Genomic DNA, 12,840 nt, shown 5'->3' with positions numbered 1-12,840 from the left:
TGGTGTCACAGTCACTCAGTGTTTTGCTCCTCCACTTAACCTTTTCAGTCCCAGCATCTCCTCGACCCGACAGACCGCCACCACAGCCATGTGCCGGACCGCCAAAGCCATGCTTCTCCTGGCTGCCGTTATCTGCATGACTGCAGCTCAACGTAAGTTTTGACTCTTATTGTTCACATTTTACATCAACGCGGTCACAAGTTAGCTCTGTGGGATTTGTGGCCGAGGTTGAGGTTTTAGACTAATCAAGTCTTTCGCTTCTGTCATCCCTGTCTAGGTGAAAAACCAAAGAGTTGTCTTTGCCAAGATGCCAAGAACACGCATGTCCGAAAGTCGGACATCAAAAACCTCACGATATATCCAGCCTCTGCCTTCTGCAACAAAGTGGAGATCATGTAAGACGTCTTCTACAGCGGGCAATATTCAAACACAGCTCCAAACCAATAAGGAATGGGCTGCTATGCTTAGATCACAGGCGTCCAACTCAAGGCCCGGGGCCCAGATATATGGCCCGCTACTTCTTTTTATCTGGCTCTCGAAAGCCTGGAAATAGTACGGATCAACAAAATGTATTCTTTCTTAAAAAATATATGTACTCCATGTAATCTCAAATTATTTTAATTGAAATATCGTCTAAAATATATTATCAAACATTCAAACGGTGTTGTCCTGAAGACAATTGTTAATATTCTTTACATAATTACTTGATAATATTTTTGTATTAGTGACTGCAATGCTTTAATTTGTTTATATTTATTGTATGCTTTAATCAGTAAACAGCAGTTAGATGATGTCACTTCCGTTAAATGACTTCCTGTTGGTTGACTTCCGGTATTTGTTCGAAAGCAAGTCATACATGTTGCGGTCTTCTGTAGTCATTTCTGTTGCCATCCTACACAAAGCGGGGAAGAAGCAATGCCGTAAGTTGTCTTTAACAAGCTAATATGTCAGACGCGTTAAAAAAGTGTAATAGTGCCGATATGTTGAATATAATTGTCGAACTAGATTGGTACTTTAACTTTAACTTTAATAATGTCTTCAAGTCATTCAGGCAGACGGGAGTCTCCCTCTGCTGGACATTTTTGGACATTACTGTTACATTTTCATATGTACAGAGGCAATAAGTAGGTTTGTTCTTTTCAGTTTTTCACCATCTTGTCTATGAAAAATTGTCCAAAAGTAAATGGTCAAGCTTACAACGACGTTCTTTTCATTAGTTTGGCTTGGTGTTGAGTTGGCGTTTTTACACGTCTCACGAGAACACTAAGCAAAGCATTTTAATAATAAATGAATACTAATAATAATGATTTAGAATTGTGAAAAGTAAAAGTAGCAATAGATTTCATAGTAAAATTGTGAAATTTACTGTGTTTTTTACAGCAATGTTCGCTACATGAAAAAAAAGTACTTTTTTTTTTTTTTACTGTAATTAACTATGATGCAGTTTTAGCATTTAAAATAATACACCCAAAAACCTAAAGTTGTTGATTTGCGGTTAAAAAAAACAAAAAAAAAAAAAACTGTCAGCTCAGGTGCCAAACTTTAACTGTAAAATTGCATTTTTTTATTTAGAGTAAAAAAAACTAATGTATATATTTTTTATTGACAGTAAAAAAAACTATGAAAATTTTACAGTAAATTTCTGATAACTGAGCAGCTCTGGTGCCAAAATTCGACTGTAAAATTGCATTTTCTTTTTCTTTACAGTGAAAAAACTAATGTAATTTTTTTTTTATTGACAGTAAAAAACAATAAAAATTTTACAGTAAAATCCTGGCAACTGAGCAGCTCTGGGGCCAAAATTTGACTGTAAAACTGTATTTTTTTTTTATTTACAGTGAAAAAACTAATATTTTTTTTTATTGACGTTAAAAAAACAATGAAAATTTTACAGTAAAATTCAGGCAACTAAGCAGCTCAGGTGCCAAAATTCGACTGTAAATGTGCTTTTTTTTTTACAGTGAAAAACCTAATGTAATTTTTTTTATTGACAGTAAAAAAAACAATGAAAATTTTACAGTAGAAATCTTGCAAATGAGCAGCTCGGGTGCAAAAATTCGACCGTAAAATTGCATTTTCTTTTCATTTACAGTGAAAAAACTAATGTGTTTTTTTTTTTGACAGTAAAAAAACGATACAAATTTTACAGTAAAATCCTGGCAACTGAGCAGCTCTGGGGCCAAAATTTGACTGTAAAATTGTATATTTTTTTTATTTACAGTGAAAAAAATAATATATTTTTTTATTGACGTTAAAAAAAACAATGACAATTTTACAGTAAAATTCGGGCAACTAAGCAGCTCAGGTGCCAAAATTTGACTGTAAATTTGCATTTTTTTTTTACAGTGAAAAACCTAATGTATTTTTTTTTATTGTCAGTAAAAAACCAATGAAAATTTTACAGTAAAAATATTGCAACTGAGCAGCTCGGGTGCCAAAATTCAACTGTAAAATTGATTTTTTTTTTTATTTAAAGTGAAAAAACTAAGGCAATTTTTTATTGACATTAAAATAACAATTAAAATTTCACAGCAAAATTCTGGCAACTGAGCAGCTCAAGTGCCAAAATTCGACTGTAAAATTGCATTTTTTTTATTTACAGTGAAAAAACTAATATAATTTTTTTATTGACAGTAAAAAAAAACAATGAAAATTTTACAGCAAAATTCTGGCAACTGAGCAGCTCAAGTGCCAAAATTCGACCGTGAAATTGCATTTTTTTTTATTTACAGTTAAAAAACTAATATAATTTTTTATTGACAGTAAAAAAAACAATGAAAATTTTACAGCAAAATTCTGGCAACTGAGCAGCTCAAGTGCCAAGATTCTACAGTGATTTTTTTTAACCATAAAAACAGCAGTATTATTTTTCTATTTACAGTAATATACACTACATTTCGAGGGGATGTTATTGCAACTTACCATATTTTTAATACATTTTAGTTTGAAAAAAAATAGTCATAAATTGCATTAAACAATTGTGTAAAAATGGGGCCAAACATGACTGCGAAGTGGCCCTCAGTGAAAATGACTGACACCTCTGGCTTAGATAATACCAGTCAAACACTGAGGCACATTTTTTCATGCTTATTGAGGCGTGTCCAAACTTTTGACAAAATGTATTGTTTTTTTACTGTCAATAAAAAACATACATTCGTTTTTTCACTGTAAATAAAAAAAATGCAATTTTACAGTCCAATTTTGGCACCTGATGTACATCAAAGATGTGTAAATGGACATTTTTTTTAACATTTTTTTTTTACCTTTGCTGTCTGTTTCCCCAGGGTCTCCACAAAATATGGCTCCAATGTCTGCCTGAACCTGGAGCCCGATGCGAAACGACGTCTGCTTGAAAACTTGACGTGAGTACATCTTGGTGGACATCCTCAGCAAACACACTGCAAACATGAAACATAATTAGAACCACGTTAGACATAAAAAAATATATAGTATTTGTGCACTAATGTGCCAGTATATGTTTCTTTGTGTTCTGTGATTTCAGAAGAAAAACTCGATCCAGCAAAGCTCCTTCTGCAGTCGGCACCAGTTCAACTCCAATCCCCACCAAGACAAGTGAAAAAGCCTAGAAAAGGACTAAGGATGCCATGTACAAGGGGTGTCCAAACTTGATCCACTGAGGGCCGAACACTGGAAAATCAAAGCAAGCTGGGGCCATTTTGATATTTTTTATTTTAAAAAACAATACAATATATGTATAAAAAATATACATTTCGGCCTCCACTCAGACTTGATCCCGGGGACCCCAAAGGGTTTTGGTCAAAAAAATATAAAAAATGTGTCATTATTCAGTATTATTATTTTTATTATTATTCACGTTTTAAATCCCTAAATCAACATTAAGTCTATCTGTCAATATAATGATTTAAGATTTAAGTTGTATGCTCTTTTTGTCACAAAAAAAAAATCACAAAATATGCAATATTTTCATCTAATATATTTTTAAGTGGAATATTTGACATTATATAATATTTGGAGCATTAAAAAGGTCAATAACTCATATTTTAATTATTATTATTTTTGGAGCAATGACATTAAAAAAAAAAAAATCACACTAAAATGATTGGGGATCCAAAAGGGTCCCACTCATTAAAGTGTTAGAAAATAAATCATAAATTTTTTTTCTGTTTACTTTTAACACAATAATCTCGAGATCAACTTCAGATCTATCCGTCAATCATAAGTTTTATTGTTGTTTATGTTTTTTGTTTGTTCATTTTAGGCCCTTCTTTGAAAAAAACAGCTCAGTTTTTTATATGGCAAACACAAAATATGCAAACTTTCCCCCCCAAAATATCTCCAAGTGGAATATTTAATGTGAGGTAATTGGAGCCTTGAATAGGTCAATAATTCAAAATGACATTGATTTTGATTCATTATTATTTTTTGAAAGAAAGAAACAGCCTGCATGGCAGCTTTGTGTTATTAGAGTCAACATTGCAACAATTTCTTGTTACATTTCACCTGTTTTCTCTTTTACAACACTTTTTATGTTTTAACATTTTTTTCTATCTTATATTTAAAATGTGCCGTGGGGGGCGTTAAAAAATTACCTGCGGGTCGCACTTTGGACACCCCTGCCATCCACAAATGACATGTTTATGTATTTAAATGACTTGATTAACAGTATTTTTCTACCACTGCATGTTCTTTAATATGTACAAATGATTATGAAATCCACCTGCACTTTTTTTGTAATAATAAAAAAGGGGGAAAACGACATTTATTTGTTTCTTCAGCGTCCGATATATTTAAATATGATGTTGCACTTGACTTCAAGGAGACCTGGGTTTCTACATCATGACTGTAGTACAAAACCCAAGACCAGTGAGGTTGGCATGTTGTGTCATTTGTAGGGCTGGGCAAATTAATGCGTTAATTACGCGTTAACTCATCAATCTATTAACGCCGACAATTATTTTATCGCACATTTGCGTATGTTGTTTACATGCTTTTATTTTGTTAACGCCTTTTCTTAACAAGATGGCGTCGCCCGGCGTGGAGGGGCTCTTGGTAAAGATGGAACATTTGGCAAAAATACGGGACAATTCTGCAAATGTCATGGCTGGCTTACAGCGTGGTCACTCCGGGATCACTTACGACCGCCAGACAATTCTGGATGTGGATAGATCGGGCCGTTTTGGACTGAATGAGGCGTGCTTGCTAGAGCGGCTAGCTAGCATGGGAATACTTTGCCGGCTACATCCAGCGGCCTGTGAAGCAGCGGAGTATATGTGTTGTCTGTCTATTTATGAATAATGCAGACCAGGAGTGTTGGCTGACTTCTTAACGTTTGCTTTCAGAGCGTGCATATCACAACATACAAGATGCCGTCATGGCGACACAACCTATACATGCTCCTCACTCCTGTTGCATGCTGGGTAGGGTAGTTCTTTTTTTCCCCTGGTTCATAACATCACAATATAGTACCATGTATATGATGCCTTCAGTTTATCAAAGCACCAAGCAAACAATCGGAAAATTCCCATCATATCAATTCCTAGATATGGTCATAATTATTTTAAGTGCACTACGCAGAATAAACACAACATTATTAATATTGCTACTACGGATAATTTGATCCAAAATTCCCTAAAACAGCCCACTACCTATAATATAGGTTTTTTAAACATAATAAAAAAAATGTTTCTGCTGTTACCTCAGAAATTGCCTGTTCAGATGTTATGATTGTGGCTCAGAGATTTGTATGTAGATTATATTTATTTTCCATAACAAACAGGATAACTTAAATACCCTGGCAGTGGCAATAAGCTTAAATGTTTGTATTTACATTTTTGGAGTTGATTTTCATCAAATATGCTATTTAACTGCTACTGTTTAACAAGGACTGATTGTGTTTGCACAACAAATGTTTTGGCGCTTTTGTTCATGTGGGAGAATATTCCAATAAAGGTGCACTACACACTACTTTTCAATTCATTATTGGGCTTTGTGTATACAATGCAGTTAATCGCGATTAATCGGAGAAATAGTGCGATTAACTTCGATTAAAATTTTTAATCGTTGCCCAGCCCTAATATATATATATATATATATATAAATATACGTATGTATGTATAAAAATTGGTATTTCTGTCTGTCATTCCGTCGTACATATTTTTTTCCTTTTACGGAAGGTTTTTTGTAGAGAATAAATGATGAAAAAAATACCTAATTGAATGGTTTAATAGAGGAAAAAAAATGAAAAAAATTAAAATTACATTTTGAAACATAGTTTATCTTCAACTGCGACTCTCTAAAAATCAAAATTCACTCGAAAAAAAGAGAAAAACTAGCTCATTCGAATCTTTTTTTTAAAAATTTAAAAAATGTATGGAACATCATTAGTAATTTTTCCTGATTAAGATTAATTTTAGAATTTTGATGACATGTGTTGGCCCTGCGATGAGGTGGCGACTTGTCCAGGGTGTACCCCGCCTTCCGCCCGATTGTAGCTGAGATAGGCGCCAGCGCCCCCCGCGACCCCGAAAGGGAATAAGCGGTAGAAAATGGATGGATGGATGGATGTTTTAAATCAAATCTCTACTTTGTTAGAATATATAACAAATTGGACCAAGCTATATTTCTAACAAAGACAAATCATTATTTCTTCTCGATTTTCCAGAACAAAAATTTTAAAAGAAATTCAAAAGACTTTGAAATAAGATTTAAATTTGATTCTAAAGATTTTCTAGATTTGCCAGAATATTTTGGGGGAATTTTAATCATAATAAGTTTGAAGAAATATTTCACAAATATTCTTTGTCGAAAAAACAGAAGCTAAAATAAAGAATTAAATTAAAATGTATTTATTATTCTTTACAATAAAAAAATAAATTTACTTGAACATTGTTTTAAATCGTCAGGAAAGAAGAGGAAGGAATTTAAAAGGTAAATGTGTTTAAAAATCCGAAAATCATTTTTAAGGTTGTATTTTTTCTCTAAAATTGTCTTTCTGAAAGTTATAAGAAGCAAAGCAAAAAAAGAAATGAATTTCTTTAAACAAGTGAAGACCAAGTCTTTAAAATATTTAAAATAATAGCAAACCTTCCCAACATATTAAGCAACCAATCCCCCAAAATGAAAATTGCGCTCTAGCGCCCCCTAGGAAAAAAATACAGACAAAACTGCATGTAACTTCTGTTAGGAATGTCATAGCGACATGAAACAAAAACTCCTATGTAGGTCTGACTTAGACCCAATTTTCATACACTCACTTCTTTCAGCAAAAATCTACAGGAAGTTGGCAAAAACCCCTTCAAAATAAAATTTTCGCAAAAAATGCCATTTTTGCCTCTTTGCGTTGTAATTTGACCCCTTTAAAATGCTTCAAAAGTCACCAAACTTGGCGCACACATAAGGACTGGCAAATATTGCGATCTAATGAAAAAACCCAAACCCCAAAACTCAAAATTGCGCTCTAGCGCTATTTTTGAATAAAACACTGAAAAAACTGCTCCTAGGAAGAAAACACAGACAAAATTGCTTGTAACTTCCGGTAAGAATGTCGGAGAGACATGAAACAAAAACCTCTATGTAGGTCTCGCTTAGACCTACATTTCATAGATCGACAACCCCCAACAAAAATCAACAGGAAGTTTGCAATCCCCCCTTCAAAACAAAAGTTTTGTAAAAACCGGTCACCTTTCTTCAAACATTATCGCCTCTGAGTGCGTTTGTTGCTTTGGCTTCAAACTCGCACAGGAGAGAGATTGAACCCTTCTGATTAAAAGTATGGAACAGAGTTTTGATAAGTTCTCAGGTTTTGATTTTACGCGCCTTCAAAGAACCCCTGTGCAAAGTCTCCTAAAAAATGTCATTTTTGCCTCTTTGAGCTGTTATTTGACCCCCTTTAAAATGCTTCTAAACTCACCAAACTTGACACACACATCAGGTCTGGCAAAAATTGCGATCTGATGAAAAAACCCTAGGAATACAACACGGACAAACTGCTCCTAGGAAGAAAACACAAACAAAACTGCTTGTAACTTCCGGTAGGAATGTCAGAGAGACATGAAACAAAAAAACACTATGTAGGTCTCACTTAGACCTACATTTTAATAATTAACATACTTTAGCAAAAATCAACAGGAAGTTTGATATTTTCACTTCAATACAACAACTGCATTACTTTCACAATGCATTATATTCTCAAAATAGTGGTTCGAAGGCGTCTTCTAACACTTATCCGGCCGTGGGTCTCGGGGGCAGCAGCCAAAGGCGGACCCAAACAACGCTGCTTGCAGCTTTAATTGAATATTGTTAACGTTAGCAGTATTATCGCTAATAATGATAATAATAAGTGTAATTTATTTATACTATGTTATACTAGCTAAAGTACCTGCTACATTAAGTTAAGTAGCAACGATTGTCACACACACACTAGGTGTGGTGAAATGTGTCCTCTGCATTTGACCCATCCCCTTGTTCACCCCCTGGAAGGTGAGGGGAGCAGTGAGCAGCAGCGGCCGGGAATATTTTTATGGTGATTTAACCCCCAATTCCAACCCTTGATGCTGAGTGCCAAGCAGGGAAGAATGCTGGTATGAGCTTTTAAACATAACCTGTTAAGTGCTGCCAATCAAATGGTGAATAAGATACTCTATAATTCATTTTAGAATTGATTTTAAAACATTGCTGTTTGTTTTTAAATCTTTAAATGGACTGGCACCTCAGTTTATCTCGGACCTCATCCAAATTTACAATCCTGCGCACGCTCTGAGGTCCGAGAGCCAGCTCCAGCTCGTGGTGCCCAAGACCAGACTTAAAACCAGGGGAGACAGGTCCTTCTCTGTGGTCGGCCCTAAGCTCCGGAACACTCTGCCCCTCCATGTTCAAACTGCTTCCACAGTCTTAAGACCCACTTTTATTCTTTGGCTTTTAACACTACGTGAGTTGTGTGGTCCTGTGTCCTCTGTTTTCCTCCGTGTTTTTTATACATTTTGATTTATATTTTACTGTTTCAATTGCTTTTACCCTTTAATTGTTTTTAATCATATTTATTTTATATTGTTTTTATATTTATTTATTTTTTGTTTTTATTGGTGGAGCATAATATAGTTTTTAATATTGTTTTTAACATGGCTGTGCAGCACTTTGGAAACGTTCCTGTTGTTTAAATGTGCTATATAAACAAAGTGGATTGGATTGATTGGATTATAGGGTTCATATTTTTATCAATCTGACTGTGATGAAGTCAGTGCCTCACCAGCCATGAACCTCACCGCACGTCACTGGATTTGCAAATAATTAGCTGAGATATGTGCCAGCGCCCCCCACGACCCCAAAAGGGAATAAGCGGTAGAAATGGATGGATGGATGTATTCTGTTTTTATTTACGATTTATACAACGTGCCAACTTCACTGGTTTTAGGGTTTGTAAACATATAGAGGTGGGTTTGATTAGACAACATGGCGCTAATAAGTAATTGTGTCGAAAGTGCGAGCAAGAATGCAAGAACAGAAAAAGCCCAACAAGACTGGGGGAAAAACATGATAGTTGAAATAAAAAATGCCATTTCCTTGCATTTTTGAGCATGACAATGATGTAAAGAATGAGTTAACAAACTTTGAAACAGTTTGAAGTAAAATGTGTAGGACGGACACGGTGTTTTAAATAAATGCGTCGACTAAATTAGTTCAAGAGAAGCTGCTGAATACTGTACCTGCTGGTGATACCACAAGATGTGTGTAAAAAAAAAAGAAAGATAAAGTATTGGATGTTTAAACTACTCGTCCATGTTTTGCTGATCAACACAAAGCGCATTCTACTCAATTTGTTCTGTTGTTAAAACAAACAAAAAGGCTGAGCCGGTTTTTTTTTCACACTTCCGTGTGTTGCGTTCACTGACGTCACGGACGCAGCGTCATCGGTGTTCTTTCAACCCGCTTGGCCAAAAGTCATGGACGCGCAAACATGCTGCGGTGTTTGCTCTCTCACTTGGTCCAGTGTGAGTTAAAAAGCCGGGACTATCGGTAGGGTTAAGGTAAGTCTCTAGATATATTTGATTCTGCACGCTGGTATTGACAGTAATTAATGGGCGTTAGCCTTTATTAAATACATTCGGGAGAATAGCGGAATTACCGAACACCCCTTGAACGCTTGCCGAAAGTACTTTATTCGAATGTCATGTTCTGATATTAAACCTCAGTTTTTGGATTTATTGTCACATGCATACTTCTGGTAACATGATATAAACTAAAAAATCTGCGAATGGGTCAGCCGTGCCATCTGCTGTCGTGCTAGATTGTGTGGCGGACTGTAAAATATCAAATAATGAATGATGACGTCACTTGCCAGCAGACCCTCTATTTGAGTCTGCTGAGAAACTGGACACCGAGCACAGGAGTGCAGTCAAGACAAGCTGCTGTGTTAGCCGTGTTCCTCCTCTGACCTATTAAAGCAAAGACCGCTCTTTTAGAATTGATCAACCTAAACCTGTGGCTATTTGGCAGATCCTGCACCTAAATTTGGACCTTCACGCTGTCTCGTACCTGAGCGTCCAGTCCTGACCTTTGGGAGAATGGCCTCAAGACAAGGAGACTTGCCAGGTAACAAAGATTTACTGAGTCGACGACATTTGTGACTGCTAAAGGCCTACTGGAATGAGATGTTCTTATTTAAACGGGGATAGCAGGTCCATTCTATGTGTCATACTTCATCATTTTGCAATATTGCCATATTTTTGCTGAAAGGATTTAGTAGAGAACATCGACAAAGTTCGCAACTTTTGGTGCTGATAAAAAAGCCTTGCCTGTACCGGAAGTAGCAGACGATGTGCGCGTGACGTCACGGGTTGTGGAGCTCCTCACATCTGAACATTGTTTACAATCATGGCCACCAGTAGCGAGGGCGATTCGGACCGAGAAACCGACCATTTCCCCATTAATGTGAGCGAGGATGAAAGATTCGTGTATGAGGAAAGTTAGAGTAAAGCACTAAAAAAAAGGCGATGGCAGTGGGAGCGATTCAGATGTTATTAGACGCATTTACTAGGATAATTCTGGAAAATCCCTTATCTGCTTATTGTGTTACTGGTGTTTTTGTGAGATTATATGGTCGTACCTGAAAGTCGGAGGGGTGTGGCGACCGCCAGTGTCTCTGAGGGAAGCCACGTTTCTCGACGAGGCGAGGCGAAGGAGGCCGGTCGGGCCGGGCTGAGCTTTTTTTCCCCCTCCTCCACGGTGGAAGCATCCCACGTTCTGGGGTGGCCGGTGTGAGGAGGCAAGAGAGTCAGCAGCTGCCTCTTTGACAGGTGCACTAGGAACGACGCGAGCTCCGCTCATGTCTACGGTAAGAGCCGACTTATTACCACAATTTTCTCACCGAAATCTGCCGGTTGACATGTGGTAGGGGAACTATGTTCGCTTGACCGCTCTATTTCATAGTAAAGCTTCACCTTCGGGAATGTAAACAAGGAAACACCGGCTGTGTTTGTGTTGCTAAAAGCAGCTGCAATACACCGCTTTCCACCTACATCGTTCTTCTTTGACGTCTCCATTATTAATTGAACAAATTACAAAAGATTCAGCAACACAGATGTCCGGAATACCGTGTAATTATGCGATTAAAGCAGACTACTTATAGCTGGGATCGGGCTGGAACAAAATGTCCGCTACAATCCGTGACATCACACGCACGCCTCATCATACCGCAACGTTTTTAACAGGATACTTCGCACGAAATTTAAAATTGCAATTTAGTAAACTGAAAAGGCCGTATTGGCATGTGTTGCAATGTTAATATTTCATCATTGATATATAAACTATCAGACTGCGTGGTCGCTAGTGGTGGCTTTCAGTAGGCCTTTTATAAGCCAGGTCTGTGCTGCTTTGGATGAACCCGCAATGGAGCGATACATATCCGCTTGCTGATACCAGCCAAACATCTTCAAAGAAGTTGTACAATTTGGAATTGAACCAACAATTCCTTGAGGGGGGAAAAAAGAAATGATTAAAAAGTCGACCCATCATCATGTGGAACAGTGTAATGTCAGGTAATGTTGCAATTTCTAATTGTGGCTTGTGCAGCCCTTTGAGACACTTGTGATTTAGGGATATATAAATAAACATTGATTGATTGATTGATTGATAATGCCAACAAAGTAATTGATTAAAAAAAAAAAGCTTCAAACAAAGCATGGATCCACCTTTTCAAAAATGTGCTAGCTTAAAGCTAATATACATTAGTTTGGCTACTGACATGCTACCGATTAGCATTAGCGATTTCAACACCTCCAACTGTGTTAGTGAAAACCACCACCAAGATGGTGTGTAATAACTACAGTACTTACATTATTGACACTTTTTAGGGCGCAACAAAAAACAAAACACAGTGTAAGCCCAAGCTGTGTATAGAGAGAGTATGGCCAACTCAGTTTCAAAGTCGAAAGCAAACATGGCGCTCTGGTCACGTGATGGGCTTTTAACCAATCAGAGAGAGTATCTTCAAGAGCATTTTCGGCTAGTTGTTTTAGTGAAATGAAGTGAAGTGAATCATATTTATAGAGCGCTTTTTCTCCAGTGACTCAAAGCGCTTTACATAGTGAAACCCAATATCTAATATTTACATTTAAACCAGTGTGGGTGGCACTGGGAGCAGGTGGGTAAAGTGTCTTGCCCAAGGACACAACGGCAGTGACTAGGATGGCGGAAGCGGGGATCGAACCTGCAACCCTCAAGTTGCTGGCACGGCCGCTCTACCAACCGAGCTATACCGCCCCAATAACGTGGCCAAAAAAGTGGATTCTGATTCTGATTAACAACATGACGAAAGTTTATACCTTTAAAAAGGGATAGAAAAGCGCTATACAAGTATAACCA

At 36.7% G+C, this 12,840-nt stretch overlaps 2 protein-coding genes across 2 annotated transcripts in view; both read left to right on the top strand.

Moving 5' to 3' along the window:
• LOC133553649 (C-X-C motif chemokine 11-6-like) lies at positions 1-4,738 on the top strand. Its single transcript, XM_061902102.1, has 4 exons — positions 1-152; positions 278-395; positions 3,285-3,362; positions 3,503-4,738. The coding sequence occupies exons 1-4, from the start codon at positions 89-91 to the stop codon at positions 3,585-3,587; spliced, it is 345 nt and encodes a 114-aa protein (XP_061758086.1). The 5' UTR covers positions 1-88; the 3' UTR covers positions 3,588-4,738.
• Positions 4,739-9,850: 5,112 nt separating this feature from the next.
• The window catches only part of kiaa1191 (KIAA1191 ortholog), a 33,017-nt gene continuing 30,027 nt past the window's right edge, over positions 9,851-12,840 (top strand). The window contains exons 1-2 of the mRNA XM_061902101.1: positions 9,851-10,004; positions 10,474-10,569. Of these exons, the coding sequence (XP_061758085.1) occupies positions 10,542-10,569 (28 nt within the window). The 5' untranslated portion in view covers positions 9,851-10,004; positions 10,474-10,541. The remainder of the gene's footprint in view (positions 10,005-10,473; positions 10,570-12,840) is intronic.

This window comes from Nerophis ophidion, linkage group LG05 (assembly GCF_033978795.1).
Source record: "Nerophis ophidion isolate RoL-2023_Sa linkage group LG05, RoL_Noph_v1.0, whole genome shotgun sequence".
Classification (NCBI taxonomy): Eukaryota; Metazoa; Chordata; class Actinopteri; order Syngnathiformes; family Syngnathidae; genus Nerophis; species Nerophis ophidion.
This window is presented reverse-complemented; position numbering and strand designations above follow the sequence as displayed.